The sequence below is a fragment of the Siniperca chuatsi genome, linkage group LG20 (assembly GCF_020085105.1).
Source record: "Siniperca chuatsi isolate FFG_IHB_CAS linkage group LG20, ASM2008510v1, whole genome shotgun sequence".
Taxonomy (NCBI): Eukaryota; Metazoa; Chordata; class Actinopteri; order Centrarchiformes; family Sinipercidae; genus Siniperca; species Siniperca chuatsi.
This window is the reverse complement of record NC_058061.1, coordinates 16,809,121-16,833,790: the sequence shown is the minus strand read 5'-3', so window position 1 is coordinate 16,833,790 and position 24,670 is coordinate 16,809,121. Positions and strand designations below refer to the sequence as shown.

The 24,670-nt window shown below is 41.3% G+C and overlaps 3 protein-coding genes and 1 long non-coding RNA gene across 11 annotated transcripts in view; 2 read left to right on the top strand and 2 right to left on the bottom strand.

Annotated features, from left to right (window-relative positions):
• grid2ipb (glutamate receptor, ionotropic, delta 2 (Grid2) interacting protein, b) overlaps window positions 1-16,876 on the bottom strand; it is a 39,396-nt gene extending 22,520 nt beyond the window's left edge. For 2 of the 7 annotated variants that reach the window (XM_044178420.1, XM_044178425.1), the window contains exons 1-5: window positions 14,404-15,029; window positions 13,266-13,519; window positions 12,769-13,098; window positions 11,848-12,002; window positions 1,373-1,651 (exon numbers count right to left, since the gene is read on the bottom strand). In XM_044178420.1, coding sequence (XP_044034355.1) covers window positions 1,373-1,651; window positions 11,848-12,002; window positions 12,769-13,098; window positions 13,266-13,519; window positions 14,404-14,488 — 1,103 coding nt within the window. In that variant the 5' untranslated portion in view covers window positions 14,489-15,029. Of the gene's footprint in view, window positions 1-1,372; window positions 2,194-10,177; window positions 10,412-11,847; window positions 12,003-12,768; window positions 13,099-13,265; window positions 13,520-13,715; window positions 13,827-14,403; window positions 15,031-16,756 lie in introns of those variants that run through there. The other 5 variants (XM_044178422.1, XM_044178419.1, XM_044178421.1 and 2 more) reach the window with 5 other exon arrangements.
• Window positions 16,877-17,504: 628 nt separating this feature from the next.
• Window positions 17,505-20,574, top strand: zdhhc4 (zinc finger DHHC-type palmitoyltransferase 4). 2 transcript variants are annotated; one of them, XM_044178410.1, is made up of 7 exons: window positions 17,505-17,665; window positions 17,945-18,081; window positions 18,209-18,282; window positions 18,434-18,612; window positions 19,446-19,571; window positions 19,815-20,059; window positions 20,175-20,574. In XM_044178410.1, the coding sequence occupies exons 2-7, from the start codon at window positions 17,959-17,961 to the stop codon at window positions 20,472-20,474; spliced, it is 1,047 nt and encodes a 348-aa protein (XP_044034345.1). In that variant the 5' UTR covers window positions 17,505-17,665; window positions 17,945-17,958; the 3' UTR covers window positions 20,475-20,574. The 2 variants fall into 2 exon arrangements, with proteins under 2 accessions (XP_044034345.1, XP_044034347.1); XM_044178412.1 differs by having other exon boundaries at window positions 17,507-17,665; window positions 17,996-18,081.
• On the bottom strand, window positions 20,405-21,514 carry LOC122867524. Its single transcript, XR_006375943.1, has 2 exons — window positions 21,451-21,514; window positions 20,405-21,344 (listed from the first exon to the last, which is right to left on the bottom strand). It is a non-coding gene; the product is annotated as an uncharacterized LOC122867524 (long non-coding RNA).
• A 419-nt stretch (window positions 21,515-21,933) lies between these two features.
• Window positions 21,934-24,589, top strand: LOC122867522 (phosphoglycolate phosphatase). Its single transcript, XM_044178415.1, has 2 exons — window positions 21,934-22,868; window positions 23,439-24,589. The coding sequence occupies exons 1-2, from the start codon at window positions 22,274-22,276 to the stop codon at window positions 23,762-23,764; spliced, it is 921 nt and encodes a 306-aa protein (XP_044034350.1). The 5' UTR covers window positions 21,934-22,273; the 3' UTR covers window positions 23,765-24,589.
• The last annotated feature ends 81 nt before the right edge of the window (window positions 24,590-24,670 follow it).

Here is a 24,670-nt window from a genome sequence, read left to right as displayed (position 1 = left end):
GCTAAATGCAGATGGGCACATTGGGTGCTGCGTGTGTGTGTGTGTGTGTGTGTGTGCGCATGCAGGTGCGTGTGAGGAGGGTGTTGGGCTCAGCATCAGCCTTGAGCACACTTGACAAACTGAGTGACTATCAGCCTGCTCTACGCCTCTACTGATTCCCATCTACATATATATATATACATACATATACACTACATATATACATATATACATATACACTATACATGATTTCACATCTATTTTGAGTATCTACATCAATAGGCCATTTTGTAAACAGACCATAGTAAAAGACCATCCACTAAAACTACACTTTAAACACATCTGGGGGTGGATTCATTCAAAAATATTATATAATTTTATAAATAATTTTGAAAATTAATTAAATGAGTTAATATAATGTGTACTCTCTTTCTATCTCTATTTATCCATATCTTTCTATCTCTCTCTTTCTCCATCTATATCTGTCTCTCTCTATCCAGCTATCTATCTAGCGACTGTATCTCTCTAGTTACTGCGGAGACACAACAGTGTTACACAATACTCTTGTGGAGGTATATTCAGTTCAGGGAAGGCACCAGCATGCAGCATAACTTCTTATTGTGACTGTGCCACCTAAACCACATGACGTAATCGCTCCCATTTAACACAATCAGCTTGCCTCCTGTTATTGTGTGACCTGCCGATATGATTACACTTGACATATTCAGCTGCACATTTTCTCTCCCATGTGGATGAAGGCAGATCTTGTGATTTAGTTAGTTGGTTTAGTGTGGGAGTACACTGCCACCCCTGCAAACCATGTACACTACATGTAAGTCCACTGTGGTGTTATTAATTAGACAGTCGTGTAATCAGTGTGTTAGTTAGTGGGTGGAGGATAAGCGGAAGAGGTTGAGCGGTCAGGGGCTCTACAACAGCTCAGGATTAACATGTTGAATAGGTCAGGAGATACACACAGGCAGATGGTAGTTTCAGTTTTGAGAAGCTAAAGATGTGGTCATTTGAGCACTTTCTAACATATTGTAGGGTGTAAACACATCAACTTATATCGACAGATTAGTTTTTTTTCTAAATGCAACTTTGGGATAAGACTCAGAAGAAAACATGAGTTGGAGATGACAGGAAAACAGTAAGAATGGAAAAAGAGGCACACTGTCATCTGTTTCTTATACATTTTCCAACATCCTGCCTGTAAATGTCTGAATAACAAAGTCAGTCTTTGGCTGCTGCATTATGTGTTGAGATTAACCTGTTGGTAGCCTGGATTCCAACAGTAAACAACTCTTAAAACAGAACTAAACAGACCCATAAAGTATTATATTAATAACAAAAACAATATACTGGTAGTCATATATCTGCTACATGTGCTTACCTCTGATTGGGTCCGATGGGGGGATGCGCAGGTATCCCAGAGACAGACTTCCTTAAGCCCCTGTCTCTCTCTGCCTCACCCCTTCCTCCGGGTTCTCCATCTCTTGGCACTGAGCTGGCCCTTTTGGACCCGTGGTGGCGCTCGGAGTGATCCTCGCTCCGACTGCGCCGGAGTCTGCCCTGCGGCTCGCTGATGCTCTTGCTGCGGCAGAGTCGGTTGATCACGTTCTGGGAGACGGCCTCGTCGAAGCGCTGCCGGTGCTTCTTGGGAATGAAGATTCTGGCGAACATGGTGGCATGTGAAGAAAATAAAGGGGGTGATGTTAGTTTTTGTCCACAAGAGTTGCTTCAGAAAAAAAGAAGAGAGGATGGATCTACATCAAAGATCCACCTCGATCCATGTTGAAAACATTGAGTCCATAACCAAAAATCTTGGATTTCCAGTGAAATAACAGCAGCAAGTCAAACATCCAGCATGAGCAGAGATTAAAAAGTGACAATCAACTCGATCGCTGCTGAAATAATCTTCACAATCCAAGTCCACGCTCATTCAAATCAACAGGCTTCTTCCTACAAAACTCAGATTCAAAGAAAAGACAACAGGTGAGAAGTCTTTCCCCCTGGAGGTGACTGCTGTCCCCAGAGAGAAGAAAGAAAGAGAAGTTGAATGAGTAGCCAGAGAGAAAAGGTCTTTCTCTGAGGAGAGAGACAGTGAGGAAATCTTGGCGTCACTCGCTGCTTGCTGGAGTCTCACTGCTGCAGCATGAGGTACCAGAGCCAGAATACAGCAAGAGAAAAAGGTGTGGGAGTGAGTGAGCACGGGATTCCTCTCCTCTGCTCTCTCTCTATCTACAGTATCTCATTCTCACTCTCTCGCTCTCCTACACTTCTGTCCACGCCTCACCTCTGTGTCACTCTGTCAGTGTGAGTACAGAGCAGGAAGCTGTCATCATCTTAATGACCCCGGACCTTACCAATTTTACCATTTTGATAAAGAAACTCAACCCACAACATATTTTGTTTTTTAGCTTTATAAGGTAAAAGACAAGCATAATTAACCTAATCAAAAGCAGCATTCAGTAGGAGGATAGGTTTAAACTAAATGAATCATTCTCATTTCAATTAAGAGCTTCATCTCATAATAAAAAAGCTCAGGTGATGACATTTTCACTACATACTAACAACAACAAGGGTAAAAAATGTTACAAACACCACACTAGTAGGAGCTCCATCGTTTTATATTTTCTGAAAGGGGTAGTCCAGAGATTTAGTATTGCACTTCCATAAAGGTGGAGGACGCGTGAGAGACAAATTTAAAAATTAATGGTCCGAAATGGTACAGCAGAGGCCGAGATATGCTGACTTTTAGTCCATGGTATGGGTCAAGCTCCAAAAATGCTGGATCCTATATTCCCATAATGTAACTTGATAAAATCTTTCATTAGACCCTCCCTGCCTTTCTTGCAGAGAGTTAGATAAGAAGATTGATACCACTCTCGTGCCTGTATGGTAAATATGAAGCTACAGTCAGGAGGCAGTTAGCTTAGCCTTGCATAAAGATTAGAAATAGGGAAACTGCTAGTCTGGCTCTGTCCAACAGTGAAAAATCCAGCTCCAAGGACCTCTAAAGCTCACTAATTAACATGTTACATTTTGTTTGTTTAATCCGTACAAAAATTCAAGTATAAAAATGACAGGTTGTGCTTTTACAGCGGGTAATGTACCAGAAAGCAATGGAGCCAGGCTAGCTGTTTCACCCTGATTCTAGTCTTTGTGCTAATCTAAGCTAACTGTCTCCAGACTGTAGCTTCATATTTATTGGACAAAGGGTGTGAATACATTCACAGACAAATTCTGGTATTGCGATTTTATGTTTTCAGATAATTTTAAAACAAATTTTAAAATTAGTGCAAATATGACACCTGCAATTTAGCAATAACATGACAGTAATTTTTACCTACCAATACTTTACTTTGAGGAGCGCCAAACTTCTTAAAAATGTTACCACTTTTTTATTTAACAATAAAAACCAAAGTTCTAATGCTACATTTTGTCTAAACACAAGCAGCAATATGAGAACTTCACAGAAAATCTGCATAATTCTGATTTAAATTACAAACTATCTGTAAACAAGACTATGAATAGGACTTGAAAGTGTTTGATTCTCTGTGTTACAGATACATTCTGGTTGATACCAAAGAAGTATTGGGGTTCGACGCCAAGCCCTACTAAAAAGACTAAAACATACATTTCGTGGCACAATAAACTAGCAAGATGTCAAAGAGGGGGATAAGAGTGGACTGTACGTGATGTTCCGTATGGAGCGCTGGCTGTTTACCAAACCACAGAGCAGACTATGAGAACAAAACAAAATGAGTCGTCCCTCGCACACAAGGACTCAGCTGACAACATAAAAACTACTTTTCATTCAAGTGATCAGAACTGCTGCCAAGAGAAAAGACAGCCACCCACACATACACACACACACACACACACACACACACACACACACTTTCTATAGCTACACTTATAGATATTCATATTATACCCAGGTTATACCCCACTAACAGTAATCATAATTTGTTCTACTGCCTGTCTATTATTAAAGTTCACCAGTTTTTATGGTGGGCACAGTGTTAAAACCAGCCAACTAAATGGGGATGTAACTGCATTCCTGATTCTTATTTTTGTAGATAACAGGCTAATCTCAGATGACATGACACTTTCTTCACATCTGTAATGATATGACTATATAATGACCCTGATATAAAGAAAGGAAAACGCTGGCAAGTCATCAGCCTTAATAGACAACAACGCAATGTAGACAAAAAGATATGATATGATATGATTCTTGAGTAAAGGCTTAAAGGGAAATGTAAAAAATAAATCACGAGCTGAAAACCAAAACAGTAAATCACAACACATGCAATTCATTCACTATCACAGACTGATGATAGACAGTGTATGAGCAGGCAAGCTGCTATTTTCCTTTAACCTGAAACTAAACTTCTTTCATATCATTCACTTTAATGTAATAGTTTGATGTTTTGGGAAATATAATTATTCACTCTCTTGCCCAGAGTTAGATGAGAGTCTGTACGGTAAATATGCGGCTACTGCTAGCAGCCAGTTAGCTTAGCTTAGCATAAAGACTGGTGGAAGCAGCTAGCTTTGCGCTGGCCAAAGAATTGCTGGTAGGCAGATTTTGTTACATTCAGACAGATTTAGGCTAGTTGTTTCAGAGTCTTTATATGCTAAGCTAAGCTAACCAACTTTGGCTGCAGCTTCATATTTAACATGCAGATACTATATGACAGTGGTATCAATCTTCTCTTCTAACTCTTGGCAAGAAAGGAAATAAGCATATTTCCCAAAATTTCAAACTGTTGCTTTAAGGCCACTAAACTAGCCCCTTAAAGTAAAGTGAGAACTGGCCAAAATTACCTAATTTTGGAGGATTTATTAAGACAACAATGTACTTATGTGTTCTCATAAAAAGGAGAAAACAAGAACATACACACGTACAATAGTCTACAAAATATAAACACACAGCATGTCCAATTTTTTAAACCAGACCTACATGAAATGTGAAAAATTTGGACTGCACTGGTTAATGTGAGAACCAAAATCCCAGCTGATACATCAAGCGAGTCAGAAGTTAATTATTTGACTCCATGTTTGTTAAATCACAGTGGCATTAAGATCCAACTGAGAGTGGAGCACCGAACACAGATTTGCACAAACAACCGTTTTGATTCCCACCTACACCAGTCTGCTGATCAGATGAATCAGCCAAAAGCAGACTGGGTCTGTGAAAAACAGCACCAGTGGAGCAATTAGCAACAAATTCGCTGATAGAGACGAGAGAGAGATAACAGCTACCACTCTACATGTCCAAGAGAAGCTAATTAAGCTGCATAAAAACAACTTTGACAGCTAAATAAAGCAATTAGGATGAACTAATTGTACAGAGAGAAGGAGACAGAGAGAGTAAAAGCAAACGTGAGGCCTGGCCACTGTTCATTTCATTATCCAGAGTTGTTTAAACACTTTATTAAAAAGTATTCAGGTAAATATAGAGCACCTCCAGCCCTGTGCCGTTCCTGCCGTGTGGCGAATAATGAAATCTAATTTACATGTGGAACCTAAAGGTCACAGCTTCTGTTAACAACACTGGTTGCCTGTATGAAGAGCTCATTTTTGAAAAGACTGCACACAGAGTTTTGAAAAATCCAATAACAATGTAACTGCTGATAATATCTTTTCTAAAATCACCTTTTTCTATGTTTTGACTTTGAATGATTTCCTCTTTTAGTCTCTTTATGTGATGTAGATGCTGCCAAAATGTTGGACATATTCTCCACTGATAATAGACTGGGGTCTATACAAACTGAATCCAACTCTTGCTGCTTGTCTGTAATAGAAGCAGATAGAAACACTGTTGAACTGATGCATGTCCAGTACTTTATACCGAAGGTAATTAATCACAGAAGATACAGTGCCTTGCAAAATGCTACGATACAGATCAATGAAAACTGTAAAACAATATATAAACATGTCCATATGTCAAACATATTGAGAATACAGACAGTATTCATACATTTCCAACTTTGGCAGCCCCCAGTTTTTAAAAAAAACTCACTGTGGTAGACAGCCATGTTTGCTGCTACCCTCTTTACAGGAGCTCTCCATTCAGCACCACAACAACACAAGACAAAAGAACAGCAATGCAGCAGCCTATTATTTTTGACACATTTCCCTTATCTGCTGCTTGAATTATGTATTTTTCCTAACTTTCAATGGCTCACAGCAGGTTCAGTGTAGTGCAATACAATTAAAGGGGCCAATTAAATACTTATGAAAGGGGTACTTTACCGATTTTACACATTAAGATCAGTTTAGTTGTCACAAGGAGTGCTACTCTTCCTGTGAAAGCTGTTGTATAATGTCTTCTGAGGCTCTGGAGCTTTCCAAAGTTTGAGAAAATAACCCTGATGATGTTATAGTGATGTCAACAGGGTTATCTTGACTTCAGCTTGAGATGTTTTTTATTGAGACAACTTCAAGCAGAAAGACTATGTCACAAACTGGGGGTGTGGAGTTTGAAAGATGTGGGTATTCAGACAGGGACGGTCTAATGACAAATATAATCAAGTTGCATTATGGGAAGAGTAGGGTTTTGGGTGCCTGGCTTACTAGGGACTAAAAGTCAGGATATCTCAGCCTCTGCTGCTTCAATTTTAAAAACCATTCTTTTTTTAAAATCTATTGCTCACAAGCCCCCCAACTTTATGGAAGTTGATTATTAAATCACTGGAATGCCCCTTTAAAGAGTAACATAACAGCAGGCTGAAATGCAGTATTTTGCTGCCCTCTCTGGTTGAAAGTTTGAAGTCTGTTGACCTCTAACCACACCTAGCATCACTAATGGGTGTGGTGGTGTGGTCAAAATTGTGCTTTGACGTACCTGCAACCACACCCAACTGTGATGTCACGGTGTACTGACACGCTCTGGAGTAAAAACAAGATTTTCAGGGGGTGTTGAGTTACTCTTTAAGTAAGCCTGTTGTTATTTTTTCTGTTTTCTTTTCACACATATAATCTAGTCAAAGTAGTTTAAAAGTTTTAAGAAATACAAAAAATCTCTTATTGATTTATAATTACTTCCATAGGCCTTTTTAATTGATCTGACACCATTAGGCTATTTAACTAATGTTTCGTCACATATAACCTCCCTCTTGGTGGAAAAATGCACAATTGCAGTTCCAAAAGTGCCTTCTCTTCAATAATATTCCAAGTTTAGCAGCAGAGAGGACTTTTTTGCCATCAGAATAATTTGGAAAATGCTAAAATTACATCAAATTAAAAAATCTACACATAGTGGCTTTAAGTTACCAGCTATCCTTTTAAAAACCATACACCATTTGTTTTAATTTAATGCTGTCACTTTAGAGTAGCTGCCACTTTTAAGAAATGGTGGGTATCTCATTTTTTGGAACAAATCTGTTCAGTTAAAGATATAGGCCACATATTCTTAGCCTGCTGTCACTGTCTCTGCAGATTGTTATCAGCTTTGAGGCGAACATGTATCTGACTGCAGCCTGAGACAGTGTTGCCTGAGCACAGACTACTGGCTACAATGAGCAGACTCCTGAGATATAAATAAACGTTCTGTAGTGATGTAGGTGTAACAACCCACACAGTCCCTATGTTTGCTATCTGTGCTTCCCTGCTATTTGTCATCTATTCATATCACTGTCTCTCACACAGATACAGTACCTGTCTGTGTGAGGATGTATGTGTGTGTGTGTGTGTGTGTGTGTGTGTGTAGCTGCTGCTATCAGCATTATGCTTTTATAAATGCAGATGTCCATCCATCTCAGAATGCACAGACATGTGTTGAAACAGCCACCTCATCACAAAAAGTTTTCCGCGTCAACTCTTGGAAACTAAATGAGTGCTCTGATTTGACCTCATTTATAAAGAACAGAGATCTATAATTATCTGAAGGAGGGTTGTGGAGGAGGAAGCAAGCAGGGAAGAAGGGACAGATTTCTCAAAAGGGAGGAATGACAAGCAGAAAACTACAAAGAGGAGACCTCATTTCATTTCAAATGTCCAGATGTGGCTTAAATGCAGGCGAGTGAGGCTGAAGTGTCAGACTGATGCTGTGCCTGAACACACATAGAGAGGTGTAAAATAATGGAGAAGGTGTTGGAGAGAATCTTTCTCACATGATCTATTTGTCCTGCTTATCTTGAACACTGCCAAAAAAAAAGGAAGCACAGTGGTGGGTCACACATTTAAGAATAAAGCCAGTGGAATTAAACGATAATTATATGATTTCAAATATGTTATGAGCATCGCTGGGTGGCTGGTCTGTGTCTAGGAACTTGTCAAAAGTAGTAGTCAAAAATTGTATACTGGCATACTGGATTAACAAGGTAAAGAATTCATGTGATCAAAGCATGACCTGTCTGTTAATTAAACCTTTATCCTTATAAGATGACAAAGACTAATAGTCTACATCCATACTAGCGGCTCTGTGAGGCTATACATAGGCAAAGTGGTGCTTTAGGCTAAATGCTAACATTGGTGTGCTAACATACTCACAGTGACAAATTTTAGCTACTCTGTGTTACATAGATGAGCTTAAATTTCTAGTTCCCGTCCCATTTTTTCACAATTGAGAATGACTTCCGGATGGGAGCCGAAACGTCTTGATTCTGAAAACAGTGTCCAGATGACTACGACTGAAACCTTTTCTACCATGCTAACATTTGCTAATTAACACAAAACACAAAGTACAGCTGACGCTGATGCGAACAGGTATTTGGTCAAAAACCAAAGTCGGACAAATTGAGACTTTGATCTGATGGTAGCGCTAGATGAAAAATCAGATGATCATTAACAGTTATCACAATTCATCCTGAGGGGGACGCAATTGTGTGTATTCAATTTTGTGGCAATCCATCCAATAGATGGCAAGAAATTTCACTGAAAACCAAAGATGTCAACCTCAGGGTGGCACTAAATGAAACTTCAAGCAACCAAAGTCAGTAGGGTTCATCCTCTGGGACCATGAATATCTGTACAAAATTGAATGGTAATCCATCCAGTAGTAGTTTGACCGAGCGACCGGCATTGCCATCCCTAGAGCTGCTAGAGTGGCTAAAAAACAAACTGTCACGGTTGGTACATTGTGGTTTTTTGTTCTTCCTTCAGCCTAAACAAGCTGTTCACATAAAGCAGCGCCTAATTCTACAAATAAAGATAAATGGATTGTGTATATGTTGAGTTATGAATGTACTGGTTTTAGTACTGTTTGTGCTCATCACCCACTTTAATGAAAACAGCTTGCAAGGCGCTTGTGAGCCACTAATGTTTTTTATCTTGTGCAGTGTAGCAACTCAGCAGTAGCTGCAAACAAGCTGCAGCCACTGACTCCTGCAGTTAACATTAAACACCATCATTATCACCACTACTGAAAAAGAATCAGCATCCACATAGAGTCAAGAGCAGCTGATACATTTGTGGATTATTTAGACCCACCACGATCAACCTCTGATCACTCTCATTCTTTTATAGGGCACAACTATCACTGTAGTAACAAACTGTAAAATGGTTTGGATTACTGGTTAGAGCTGTAAATGATTGATTTGAGCATGAAGATGTTAGTTTTATTTCTACATAATGTTACCCATGCAGTTTATGGCAGACATCACACACACACTCAGTATAATACAGGCAGATAAAGTTTAAGAGGAATATTTATGTAATCTGAAAAATCAACATTCAGCTCAAAAGCATGCACAAACACACACAGATACGCACAGGCACACGCCCTGAAACAGGTGGCAAGAGATTACACACTAAAAGCAGAGCTTCACTCATCCTAATGACTTCACGTCTTTGTGTTGCTAACTGTGTTACAACTAGCAGTGTCCATCCAAGTGTGGTCGCATCACATCAAACTACACAAACACACTGTTCACTTGAATTAATCAATTATAGACTTAAAGCTCTGAATTTTCTTGAAGAAAGCTTAGAAAACTAGGGAATAGAGGATTTCGAAGCTAAAAACATCAGATATCAAACATCAACAGCAGCCATCGTCTTGTACTGGATCCGACTGCATTAAATATTAATTCACCTCCCAGTTCACATGCATAATAACACTGATGGCACTTTGTAAAAACAGTACAGCTGATAAAATGCATAAATTCCCTAAAAAATAAATAAGCAACCACAACCACATTTAACAAAACCTTACAAAAACATGGAAAGGATGGAAAGGTATACTCACCCCAGACAATTCATCGTTTTAGCTGTCACCCATAGCTCAATAATAAACTAAACCTAAGTTCCACCATGTAATAGTGAGCAGAATGGCAGACACACCCACTGCTTCAGTGCGGCTTCTCTTAGGGGGATAAAAGATATGGTGGGACCTTGGTGCATGCGGAGAGGCTGTCTTTACCAAGTGTTAAGGTAAAACAGTCACCACACAGAGACAGAGAGAGAGCAGGGAACAGCCCGAGCTCTGAGCAGAATAATGAGAAGAAAATCCATCAGAGAAAAACACAAAAAAACCCTCAGAGAGAGGGAGAGAGAGGTAAGAGAGTTGGGGATGGGTGGGGGATGAAAAAAACACAGAGAGATGGCATTAATGTTATTATTGGTGCTCGTGCAAATAGGAGTGCCCTTCATTATACAAATACCAATGAGGAGTTTTCAGTCGACAGAGTTTGAATTATTCATGACCAATTTAAGGCAGAAAAATCCTGTCGCCTTGCGTCATTTCAAGTAAGTAAACAATGAAACTACCTCAACACTGACCTTACAGTATATTAATATCATTAATATATCATTAATATACAGTATATTAATACCACTAAAAAGAGTTAAAAGTGGTGTAGTAGTGGAGGAAGCCAGCGTAGTAAGAGAATAAAAGGTTTGATTGGCTCTACTTGTGGAAGAAGTGCAATCTGTGGACAAACTGTCTGGGGATTTAGAGAAAGGCAGGAGTGCTGGTCAGTCTGGCACACAGACAACCACATAACTCTGGCTACCTGAGTGGTTTTTCACGTTTAGTTATCTGGCGTTATTCCGTTTCACGGAAACACTTTCACACACACCTTCAAAAAAACCTGTTGGCTGTGGCTCCAGGTTTATTGCTTTTTTAAAACTGTGGGAAAAGAGTGGCATGGCCACCGGTATTAAATTATGCTTTCATGAAGCGAGTACTCAACTAAATCTGTCTGTGGCTCATCATCACAGACACCTCCATGCTGTGAATTCAGTTCACATTGCCAATCCTCATTTATTGCTAACAATTCTAAGCGTGGGCCCCTCCATGCCAGTTTTAATCTCTCAGTTTCACTAACACTGATGACACTTTAAGCGACTTGGAGGGTCACTGTGGTTTTACCCCGGGTGGCAGATGGGGCCCACATAAACCTAAAGTGTAGCTCTGAAAAGGCTGGCGGGCAAGACCCTCTCTAATCCATCCTGTGACAGAATGAGCAACAGGAAAAGTCTGTTTATGTGGTTATTATGGATTAAATCCCTCCAGAATATTTTACTTTTCAGTGGGACTTGAAAATGACAAGTGGGGATGTGTGTGGGATACAATACCAAGAGTGGGAGAAATAATTGAACAGTATTTTTGGCTTTAATGGACAATTTGACAACACAGAATGATAGGAAACATGGGGAGGATAACATGCAAGAAGGGTCCTCCAGCAATATTCAAACAAGGGATGTCTTGTTTACATATATGACTGCTCAGGATAATCCTTTTTACAGTCAAAGGCTGGCCACTTTGCTACGTTTTCACATGGTTTCAGAGGGTAGATTCGAGAGGCCAGGCCAGAAACAAGAATCATGCTCTCCATTCCATCTTTCTACCAGCAGTATATTCTATAAAGTGTTTGGCAGTCCATTGTAATGGGAGCTGAAACGTCTGGCTCTTACCTGATGCTGGAGATGAGCTGTCGATGCTCATCAGTGGTGAGTATGTCGGGCAGGGCCGAGGCCAACCACTCAACTCTCTTCTCGGCTGCGTACTGCTTCAGCACAGTGAAGAGTTTCTCTTTCACTTCAGGTTCATCACCTAAAATCTGGTCAACCTGAAGGAGAACGGACAATGATGTTAGAGGCTGGGAGCGGTTTGACGACAAGTCAGTAAAAATGAGAAACCTGGTAGATGCTGTCACCAACACTTAGATATATATATATTACTATATTACTTGAGTTTAGTATTGAGCTTGAGTCAAATCTGGTGTCTTGGTCTTAGTCTGTTTTTTATTTAGATTTTTTATATACCGGTATATTTTCCCGTTCATTCAAACTGTTTAAATGCTTACACCTGTGCATTGTATGAAATTCCATACATACATTTGTTGGATATTGAAGGATTTAGCAGAGCTACTGTATACCCTGTTAAGTATTACTATAACACAAGACATTTTTTATTTATTTTAGTTTTAAAGCCCCTGAAAACCTGGTTTCAAAACACAAGTATTTCTCTATAAGATTAAATATTCATGACTAAATAAGCAATAACCAAACTTAAAATGTGTGTGGGTGTGGTTTGATCTAATTTGCCAGTAGCATCTCCCTGGCAACATAAGGAAGCAATCCCATAAATCTTAGCAGATTCAAATTCAGCAGTGCTAAATTCTGATTGGTGTACAGAAATCACCTAAAAAAAAAAAAACTTTTGTGAAATAACCTAACTTTCGCAGAAAAGTTTGCGTTTCTGTAGGACTCATTTGCTCACAGTAAGAAGTTGATAAAGCAAATAAGTTTTCAGGGTCTTTAAACTCCACAACTGAACTGGACCAGGTATAGGATTTAACCTGGACTCAGCTGTGACTGTGTATTTAAACGTACCTTCCTGTTGAACTCCAGAGCTTTATGTTTACGGTCCAGTCTCGCCCCCTCTACTCCCATCTGACTGTCCTCTATGCTGATGCTGTGTTTCTGCCTCGGGCCGAGGCACAGCACCCCCAGACGGAGCGTCCTCCCCTGGGAGGCCTTGATCAGCGCCGCGGCTGTCTCGTGCTGCCTGACGGGAATGCCGTTGACCTCCATGACATAATCCCCGGCCCTCAGACCTGCGCGGCCGGCTGGAGAGCAAGGCGAGCAGTCCTCCACCAGAAGGGGGCAGTCTCCCACGATGGTGAACCCGAAACGACCGTCCGGACCTGGTATAATGTCCATCTGTAATGCAGAAAAAAATTAATATAAATTTAATCTAGTTTAAAATTCAAAAAATCCAAGACTCATCAGTCAGTCTGGGTGTTGGGTTACTGCACTATGACATGTGAATCCACAGGCATTAACCCCCATATGCATTATTGCTGTGATGGATTCAAAAGCTTTGAGACCTGCTGTATGCGGGACACCACTCCGATACTGGGAGGGATGTTCTTCTGAGTCTGGGCGATGGCGATGACAGCTTGTGGACCCAGCGTTGACACATTGTGGCCCTCGATCTCCAGGACCTGGTCCCCAGCCTGCAACCCCGCCAGGTGGGCGCTGCTGCCTTCCTCCACAGACAGGATGTAGCTGGGTCCATTCCCACCCAGCTGGAAGCCGAACTCCTCAGGCCAGCCCTGGTTGGACGACGGCATGCTGAGGACTTAAGGGACGAGAGGATGGGATAAAACAGGTGAGGTGGGAGAAAGAAAGGATGTAAGATATGAGGATGGGGTACAAGTTACTACTCATAATCCAAAGATTTCACAGATTGAGGTCCTGCACTTTGGAGCTTCACTGTAGACAAACATCTGTGAGGTTATGAGCATGTTAAAAAACAAAGAAAAACACAAACTTACCCACTGAAACCAATGCATTCAAGTCTATTGACATTGCAAAAACACCTTTGGCTCAAATAATCCTTTGCATGTTTTAAAAGAGCTCCACTTCTAGGCAACTGTGCCCCGTCTCTCCTCCCTCCTGCTATCTCCCGTGTCTCAAGTTGTACTATCGAGTGCAGCTCTGTAACCCTCTACCCTGAACCATGACACACTCAGCGGTCCCTGACCTGGTTCACAAACTCCAAAGCAGCCAATCAAATTAAGGCATCGCAAAGATTGTGACCTTAATTAGTTTGAGAGACAAAAGTTCCTCCACAAATTGTTTTACTCATTGCACATGCAAGTCTATCCTGTTGAATGGGAATTAATAAAGTAACAGAGCACACCACTGCACTGCACTGATCATTTCTTAGCAGGTAGGAGATAGAAAATGGCATCAAATAACAACCAAATAAGGTAAACTGCCAAATATAGAGGCACAAACTTTGGACTGAAATATTAATATGAGAATGAATGAATCCACATGTGACAGTTTTCAAAAACATCTCTAATATGACAAATACAGATTTACAAAAATGGACATATTGGCTTTGCTAAATATAATCAACTATAAACCCTCTAGCTCAGCTGGAAGCTAATGATGTACTCCACAGCCTCCAAAGCCACAGCAGGATTCCACAGTGGACGAAGCTGATAAAAGACTTACAGAAATCTTTAGATGGATACCGAGGGCCCCGTTTGCTCTGCCGAAAAGAGTATCTGCCTTTTTTGTTTTGCAAAAATTTCTTCATCTTGAATGTCAAATAGCAGGTGGCCTGCTAGCAGCCTGATATCCAATCTGTCTTCTCAAATATGTTTTTTTTTTCAATTACAAAAAACTCCCCCCCTGATCACCCTGCAACCCAAAGTCAAACAGAAAGGGTGACAAACTCAAAACATTGCCCCATTCTTCCACCTTGAAACCACAGCAGTGTCCTCATGAGCAAAGGGTGAGTGTGCATGAGAAGCGAGTGCAGTCTCTCTGTGTGTCAAGGAGTTAGTCCTGCGTCTCATCCCTGATTCATCCTAGGGCCAGCCTGCTTGCACAGTGTTAATCAGAAAACTGGGACGCGTGCACCGTGCACCTCGGTTCCTTAATAATTCTCTCTCCAAAAAGGGTATTGTGAGGCCTCATTTTTCTATAAATACACCAATGTGTCTTTTTCCTCCTCCTCCTCTCTCGGCTAGATGGCTCTCCGAGGGACCGTTCCTGGCCCAGAATCACTCTGAGTCGATGCAAGAAAGCCTGATGAGTACTAATTGGAGCGTCTGCTTGCCTGGAATTCTGTGTGTCCATGTGTGTGTTTCCATGTTTGTGAGCACACTGAAATGTTCAGTCCATTGAGAAGGAGCGGGGGCAATTTAAGACTTTAGCCTCTAGGATTAGTAGGATTATGAGCTGAATCTTCAGCGCTCCTCCACCCCTCTGTCATTAATGCTGAAGGAACACATGCTCCCCTCCCTTAAGGAATACATACACTGACTGTAGTGGAACCTTACAGGAATTGTGCATACCATAAGACATGTATTATCTGGTGATGAGTCAGAATGTGTGACAAAACACTGCAGCGTCAAGATACAGTCTGTATTAGAGGCTGACTTCAAAGCTGGAGTGAAAACAATTTAGGCTGAAGACTGGCAGCACAAGACAGGTGAAACATACTAGGCTTAAAAGCCACTGTTGTATGTGTATATATTTTTAGGTGATAATAGCATCTTCTGCAATTGTTCTGATGAAATTTGTTTGTAGAACACTGTGAAAATCCTGGTGAAAATTGGTGTAGCCATCGTGACCTGGTAGTGTGCAGTGTCAGAGTGTCTTTTTTTTATCCCAGATTTTTCAAAAATGTTCAAATCCTTGTGGCTTTAATGTTGTAAATGACCAATATCATGTGCAATCAATAATAAGAAGTGAAAGGGTGAAAGCTGTAGAGCCCTCACAATAGCCCAGTGGCAGTAAAATGATCTAATGGACTGAGTTAAAATGAGACGTGATTTGTTTGTTTTTTTTTCTGGTGGAAAAATGTCACAATGTCCTACTAAAGCAGAAATGCTTTAACCTTATTGATATTTTACTTAAAGCCGCAATAATCAATATTTTGATCCATAATAGCAATGAATCGAATTACTATGTGTAATGTGAAAGGGGTCACTAATGGCGGCGAACCCACAGAGAGTTTTCCCCTAACTCTGAAGTTCCCCTCAGCTCTATGGAGCATTTTTAGCGCCTTCCATTTTAGCATCTTTTAGCTAATTCTTTTGGTTTTTATGACCATTACTGTTTTGGTTCACTCTCATTGTTCTGAGCTGCCTGGGGTGACTGGAAAAAGTTATGTTTAAAGAAAAAAAGCTATGATAAACCCACTGAACTCTACCTGCCCAGCAACAAATGGCAAAGTTAGCGACTAGCTAAAGACCTAGATATATTTCTCAGGAGTTGGTGGAGACCAAAACAGAGTGGAGGAGAGTGAATACTGGACTTACATTTGTGAGGTCAAAGAAACACGACTCCAAATGAATACTAGTATTGCTCCATGTTTGCTTGATAAGTAAATAGGCAATTGCTTGCTAACACAAATGGCTGTATCTCCAAACAGACACTGTTCACTTCTATCAAACTCTCCTCTTACACTACAGCCAAGACAGTTACTCGTGTGTGAGAAGACGACAGACACAAAACTGACATTTCAGGGGCAAATGAGTCTGATAAAACTGTCTCAGCCTTTTCACTCAGTTAGTAAAACTGAAATCAATTCTTCTTCAGAGAAATCACTTTTACATTTGAGCATATCTACGTTATTAGATGTGTTTTTATATTAAAAAAAACAAGGAACTTAAAATAATTTATCTTAAGAAGAACACTTAATTACTCATAAATGAGATGAAAAGCATTTAGAAACGCTTCTCAACCCCAAACTGTAACTGCTAATACACTCAACACACTGTGACCGACCATATATCTAACATAAGAAACATCAAAAATGATCACAAACACACCAGCACAGCCACACATCCCGTACCTTTTTCAGCAGCACCCATAGATGTGCATGCAGAGCTCCTGAGTAATGCTCCCCTCTCCAGCACTGTGAGCTGTAATATGAGTGTTGGGCCATGTCAGCAACCAGATCCAACAGGTGTCTTGTGATGCCTTGTTGCATTGTGTGGAGCCCTGGATGGCAATGACAGGGAGAAAACAATACTAAGTGACTGCGAGTCATTTATGTAGGCACTGAAGCCAAAATGTTGAAAACAGTGCAGTCTTCACAAGTGGTCTGATTTGATGTCTGACTTGGAGGGAAGTATTTGCATGTTGTAAACTGACCTCCTGCATCACATCTCTTTAATTAGAAAACAAGACACATTTCTGATAAACACACAGAAGAGTGGAAACTTTTGAAGCCTGTGATTGTGAATGTGTGATGGTTATAGTTGAAGGGATATACTCTGAGGGGGGAAGTTAGGAGAAAGGTATTTAAGACTCCAGAATGGATGAAAACATTTAAGTCTGACTATCCATTATGAAAACTTTAAAAACTGTTTGAGTGTATTTCTTCGACTATTTTCTCATTTATCTGTAATCTTTTTAAAAGGGATGCAGGATTATGTAAGTGTGTTTCTGTAAGTGTGTATCTTATTAGCATTACATATACGGAAAACGATTAATATTTGGACAAAGTTCACATTTATGTCGACATGCGGCTAGATGTGGACAGATCCTTCCCCCCCACCTCCCTGCAGCAGTGCTGGTTAGCGCGGCCCATCAGCTGTTAGCTTGGAATTTAGCTACATCGATGCTAAGGAAGTAGCATTGTTTAAAGAGCATGTTCATAGACCAAAAGTGCAGCTGGTAGCCATAGTGCTAACTAAACCAACTATGTTGACGTGAAATACAACACTGAAAGGCAGCTATGTGTGACCTCAACTAGAAGGTAAGGGGGAAATTAATGAGTAAATGAATAGTAAGTGTAGGAAGCGGGAATAGATAACAAACTAAGGTTGGGTACTGACGTAAGTTAGCATGCTAACGTAAACTTGTTTATCTGAGTCGTTTTAGAAGACACACCCTGCATTATTTCGTGTAAAACTCTTCACCATGTTTAAACTAAATAAAAAACTTAGTAGTACCGAAACTATAGCTTCTTGTTGAGTTTGCTACCTGTTCATTGTGAGTTTGTACCATGAACACCTGTTGTTTTGTCTGTCTGAAGCGGCCAGGTGAGACATGGATTTCCTCACTCTGTTTGCTATTTACGTCGTAGTGGTGCTGACATGTATAGTCCTAGTCTGCAAGTACTCAGGACAGCAGCAAACCCCCTTTAATGTCATCTTCAACTCTGTGGCAAAGGTAAGAAAAGAAGCATTTTAACTACGCTTCCACAAACCGACACCATGTGGCGCTGTTAGACTAACTCATCACAATACAAAGACAACATATCCACCGTAGTTAGAGCTGTTGACACTTTTCTTCACAGGTAGTTGCACCATTTACGCCAAAATGGCTGCAAAAGTGTTCACAGTGGACCTTGCACAGACTGTTTCATCAAAGGTTTGTAATTAAATACATTGTCATGATATATTATTATAAGTCTGTATCTGTTTATGGTCAAATATTGTATTTTAGCCTTTCACTTTTACTGTCAAACTACTATAATCCTTTATATTTGCCTTCAGTGTTTGTCATTTGCTTCTAATTGCAGGAACAACATGTTCATCTATCTGCATATCCTGCTAGAGGGTGCTGTGTATGCAGAGTTCACCTATGAGGTGTTTGGCTTCTGCAGGCAGATGGACACCACTCTGACCAGCCTGTCTGTGCCTTATGTCCTGCTGGCCATCAAGACGTTCTTCTTCTACCTCTGCATCAAGAGGGATCCAGGTTAATTTTATATTAGCTGAAAAACATATTCAAACATATTTGTTACTGGCTGCAATGTTAGAACATATAATATGAGACAGGCAGGGGAGGTGAACCCCGGCTTGGTGCGAGATATGTAAGACTTGTACACCTCGATTATACTAAACAGTAGTGACATGACGTGACACCATAACCTTATACCTTCTCAACATGCCAGAGATTTAATCTTTGTCAGTGTGCTGCCATATTTTGGAGTCTTATGAGTAATAACTAGAGACGTTGGTAATTACATATCACCAATGCACATCAGTAGTAATTTCATTCTGTCACCTGGAGGGTACAAGTATTTTCTGGGGAGATCTGGTAATCAAGAGACAGGCAACACAGCATCACCCATGGTACAGTAAAACAGGCAAAACTATCCTCATGTGAGTCCATATATTGGGAGTGCCAGATGCAGCTACTGTGCTCATTTCCACTCCCTTTGTCTGTTTTGTTCTTGGCACCAAACTCAACTTAATCTGTTTTTTCATATTACAGTTTAGTTTATATTTGGTTTGTGTGCTTGAACAGGAAACCAATTTCCCTACAAGGATCATTCAAGATTCATTCAATTTAGTCTTAAAAGAGTGATGCTCTGCCTTACTAGTGGTTATAAGGCCCTTGTAGATTGTGGGCGTGCAGAAAAGAAGATGAGAAGCATTAAGTATCAATTCATAATAGACTTTACTCCAGTTGTTAATTTAGAGCAAAGTAGGTCATTTCAGCCGGTGTTTTACAGCCAGAGAAAATCACTGACAAGTTAACAAGTAACTGCAGTAATTTTTTCTCATCTCTCCTCTTAACTCTGGCAGGCACAGTGACAAAGAAGAAAGTCGCTGGCCAGCTGCACATCTATCCGTATGACAGGAAGCTGTTTCACCCGGGAGTCTCCTGTCCAACCTGCCAGCTCCTCAAACCGGCTCGCTCCAAACACTGCAGTGAGTACTTTTGTTATAGACACCTGTTGTACCAGCTATTCTGTACCCTTGGGGTTTGATAATGAAATAAATATTGTACCTGTCATTGTTTTCACTACCTTTACAAAACATTTTACTCGAATTGTATCCATGTTGTATCTCCTGCTTTTATTGTCCATATAGGAGTGTATTATATTGGCGAAACACATTAGAACAAGGAAGAATCGTACTCTGCGCTCACTGTAAACACTGTCTGTATTTCAGGGGTCTGCAACAGGTGTGTCCAACGTTTTGACCACCACTGTGTCTGGGTGAACAACTGCATCGGTGCTCAGAACACACGTTACTTCTTGCTTTACCTCTTCAGCATGTGCGCCATGGCAGGCGACATCGCCCTACTAACAGGAGACATGCTGCTTCATGCCGTACTGCGGTCTGGGCTTCTGACGGCCAGTTATATAGATGAGTACGGCCAGCAGCAGCCAGCAGGACCTCTGTTTGTTGTACAGGTGAGACTCAGTACTGCTGACATAATGTATATATTAGTACATATGCCGCAGCCGTGTTTATTTCCAATTTAACATCTCATATTGAACTGAAATCATTTTCCCTCTGTCCCTCCAGCATCTGTTCCTGACCTTCCCCCGAATCGTCTTCATGCTGGGATTTCTGGTCTTTGTCTTCTTCCTCCTGGCGGGTTATGCCCTGTTCCATTCCTACCTGGCTCTTGTCAACCAGACCGCCAATGAGTGGTACAAAAGTCGAGGTTACATTTGTCAGCACTGCCACCCAACTGCAACAGCAGACCATCTCTGTAGCCCAGCGCCAGAGCACTCTAAAATACACTACTACAGCAGAGGGCTACTCCGAAACCTGGGAGAGATTTTCTTCCCTCCACAACCTGTTCAGAAAAAACACAACTGAAAAAAGATACTGCCTTCTGTGTTGTTATGCTGCATTTACTGGGGTTTACTGTCCTTAAGAACTACTGCTGACTGAAGAAATAAAGTTTACGTTAGGGAGATCTTTATGGGCTCTGGTGTCTGTCTTCCACAAGGTGTTACAAATTGGAAAGCTCCAACATTGTCAGCAAACACAAATATAATCCTTGTTGGATCAAATCATTGTCTGTTAATTAAATGTTCTAGCTGCAAGCTTAGGATACTTTATTCAATCCCTTTTTATCCTTTGCCTGCCATGCCACTAAAGCATGGACGCTTCCAAAGCTGGAGCAAACAATATATATCCTCCCATTTTTGACATGTAATTTCTTCAATGCATGATCATGGCATTAGGTCTCAGCTTTTCAATATGTTGTACTTTGTTTTGCTTTTTTTAAATCAGGCATGGACATATTTTAAGAGTAGGTAGGAATTTAAATACATTATTTAATTAAATTATTTTTAAACTCCTGTGTCAGGGTGTCAGTGAAGCCTGCAGGGGGAACGGTACACTGATATTCATTAGAATTCGTTAGTGTTAAGCACACCTGTGCTAGTTGGAAAGCCTCAAAGCAAAAATGGAATTTGCAGTCACATGCTGTAATGATACATAACAATAATAATACCTTTATTTATATAGCACGTTTCAAAACAAAGTCACAATGTACTTTACAATAAAAATATTAATATAAGTTTAAAAGAAAAGATGTAAAACAAAATAATTCAGACAATTGCAACAAATACCATAAGTTAAGAAAAAGCCATAAGATAAAATTGACAAGTAGAGCTTTTGGCCCTGCCGGAGGATCTCGAGCAGCGATCAGGCACATAGGGAGTTAGTCACAGATGTACGCTGGAGTTAAAAATGAGCAGGAAAATCTTGAAATCAATTCTAAAACTCACAGGTAACCAGTGAAGGGTAGCAAGGATTGGTGTGATGTGGTCGCTTATTTAAGTACCTGACAGCAGCGTTTTGTAGAAGTTGCAGTCTTTGGATGTTAAGATACCTGGGACATAAACGATACAGGAAGACACCCTTATAATATCCCAAAGCAGGCTGGGCAGTCATTACATATCTCAGGATAGGACATACTGGACTTAATAAGACACTTCATAAAATAGGTTAACACTCAACTGGTAGATGCACTCACTGTAGGCATCCTGAATCTGTCCAGCATGTGCTGCTGGAGTGTAGGGCCTATGAGGAGGAAAGGAAGGAACTGACAGCATTAAAGAAAGCTAAGCTAAATTTCACTGTAGGGAACATACTTGGAGATGCGCCAAGGGGAATATACAAGAAGAAAATATGACTCGTGTCACTATCCGAATTAGATCTATTCGGTCTGATAACATTTGGAAAGTCCAGAAGAGCCGCACGATTAATTCATTTGATCCCCATTCAAGTTGGCGGGAGCTAAACCGGAAGTTAGCCGGCTCGGACTGGACTTGGTCGCGTGTGGGTCGGCTCCTGTCCCTTTAAGCCGGTGCGGAAGTAACCGCGGAATTGAAGCAACACTCAGTGGAGAAGGTCAGGTTCTCTCTCCGGTGGATTTCAAGGGATTGCAACGCTACACTTAACCAAACCGGGTCGGTCCTTACGTACCACAAAGCTGGGCGTTTGTATATACAGTGCTACCGAATTTTATGACAGCCCTAGCTAACGTTCGTGACTTTGCTCGATAGGGAAAGCAACGTGCAGTAACTTGTAGGTAACTTACCGGCCAGATAGGTATTAGTTTTTAAATCTGACAGCGCGGAACGGCTCAGTTTAACCGTTCCCTGATGTCTGGGTCAAAATGCAAACGGCTGAGCGGAGCGCTGGTGAAACAACTGCTGGACTCGGTGGACAGCGTCCTGTTTGACTGCGACGGAGTCATCTGGCGGGGGGACCAGGCCATACCCGGAGCCGCTCAAGTCATAAACCTGCTCAAGGAAAACGGGAAGAAGGTCTTCTTCGTCACCAACAACAGCAGTAAGACGAGGAAGATGTACGCCGACAAAATGTCCACGTTGGGGTTCAACGTGAAAGAAGACGAAGTGTTCGGGACGGCGTACTGCTCCGCCATGTACCTGAAGACTGTCTGCAAGCTGGAGGGCAAAGTGTACCTGGTAGGAAGCAACGCGATGGGGCAGGAGCTGGAGGCGGTGGGGATCCAGCAGACCGGGGTGGGACCTGACCACGTCTTCGGGAAGCAGACCGACTGGGCCAACGTGCCTCTGGATCCCGAGGTGAAGGCGGTGGTGGTCGGTTTCGATGAACATTTCAGTTACATGAAGCTGAACAGAGCCTTGCAGTACCTGACCCAGCAGGGCTGTCTGTTTGTGGGAACCAACAGGGACACCAGGCTGCCCCTGGAGGGAGGCAAGGCTGTCCCAGGTAGGGACACTCACTGGACAACATGCATGCACACATTACAGTGGCTTAAAGCAGATTAACACTGCAGCACATGCTGACCAGAGATAGTGGAGCTTCTACACACTAGGCTCTCACGCTCACTTAAGTTTTGTTTGGTGGAATATAAGATGCTTCCTGGAAAGCCTTTGTCAAGGGCACACACAGCCATGTTTAAAAAAAACAAAACAAAGAACATGGCTAGCTTTTGCTAGGTATGCAAAATATTTCCAAATACAAGTGTTGGCAGGTTGGCACCTAACTGTCTGACCCTGCAAACTCCTCCCATCAACATCCATCAAATGGCAGAAATATTAAAATACCCTCAAAGTTGACATTTCATTGTAACTTTAATTGTTAAACGAAACAAGTCTGCACCATAAACTAAATTAGTTTTTAAAGCTTGTATCAAAAAGTTGAACTTGAAGTGATCACACAACCTAAGCGCCACAAGAATTCTTATCTAAGTGGATTGCTTTCCTCTACAAAGGTAACTGAAAAAGTCATTTGAATTGAGTAAAAGGTCCCCTCATCTTCTGACCCTCCTCCTCCCAGGTACAGGCTGCCTGCTGCAGGCCGTCGAGACAGCAGCCCAGTGCCAGGCCCAGACTGTGGGCAAGCCCAACCACTTCATGTTCGACTGTGTGGCCTCCCAGTTCGGCGTGGACCGTGACCGCTGCCTGATGGTGGGCGACCGCCTCGACACGGACATCATGCTGGGCTCCAACTGCGGTCTGAAGACCCTCCTCACCCTCACGGGGGTCAGCACTGTGGCGGACGCTGAGGCCCATCAGAAGAGTGGCTGCGCTGAGAGGCAGAGGATGGTGCCAGATTATTACGTGGAGAGCATCGCAGACCTCCTTCCGGCTCTGCAGGGATGAAACATCTGCAATTCTGTCGGGACTGATGTGTAGCTATGTGATAGCCTAGCTGCTGTAATCCTGAGGGGTTTTGGCTAGCACATGGCACATGCCAGGCTTCATTGTCTTCTAAAAGGGAATATTTTAATCATTTCTATAATAAAGTCACAACCAAGCAGCTAGCTGCTTTGTGACATAGGAGACAAAGACTCCATTATTAACTTAAAACATTATTAAAACCTGCTAATTTAACATTGATGATTCATATTAATAACACAAGAACAATGATTTCCAGTATTGTTTCAATGTAATTTAAGTGTTAGAGTTTGTTACTAAATGAGTAGAGTTTATCTTCCTTTTTGGGTGGAGTGGCGTAAGGTGAGTGTACTTTAAAGGCCCTGACCTTGTCTGTGATGACGCAGTCTCCCCTTAAGCAACTACAAGTCAAACTCAAGGAGGGAAATAAGCACACAAAATGTGTCAACAGTTTGGTAATATATGTGTTGAGGTTTACAGCTCTGTTCCAAAGTCTATAAATAACAGGCACAGAATGGGGCTAAAAGGCATTGAACGGGTCTGACTTTCTGTTTTTAATGTATTTTACACACCTCAGCAGAAAGTGCTAACATTCACAGTAACATTCATGGGATGGTGCAATGATACCCAGTTTTGTCATGTCATGTCGTGTCAGTTCATTAGTGAAACAACGATTAACAGAAATGCACGGTTTAAAGGTAATCCAATCTTCCTTTTACCATCTGTTTTTGTTCTGACTTGTCCTTGACTCCCCAAATCACTGAAAGCAATGCACAGATATGTAATAAAACATAAACTATCTTCTCTAAATCAGCGTCTGTTCTCTGTTGATTTAAGTTCAAAGTGAACACAGCAAACTTCCCTCTAAGTCTGGTGCTTAAAGTCACCTTG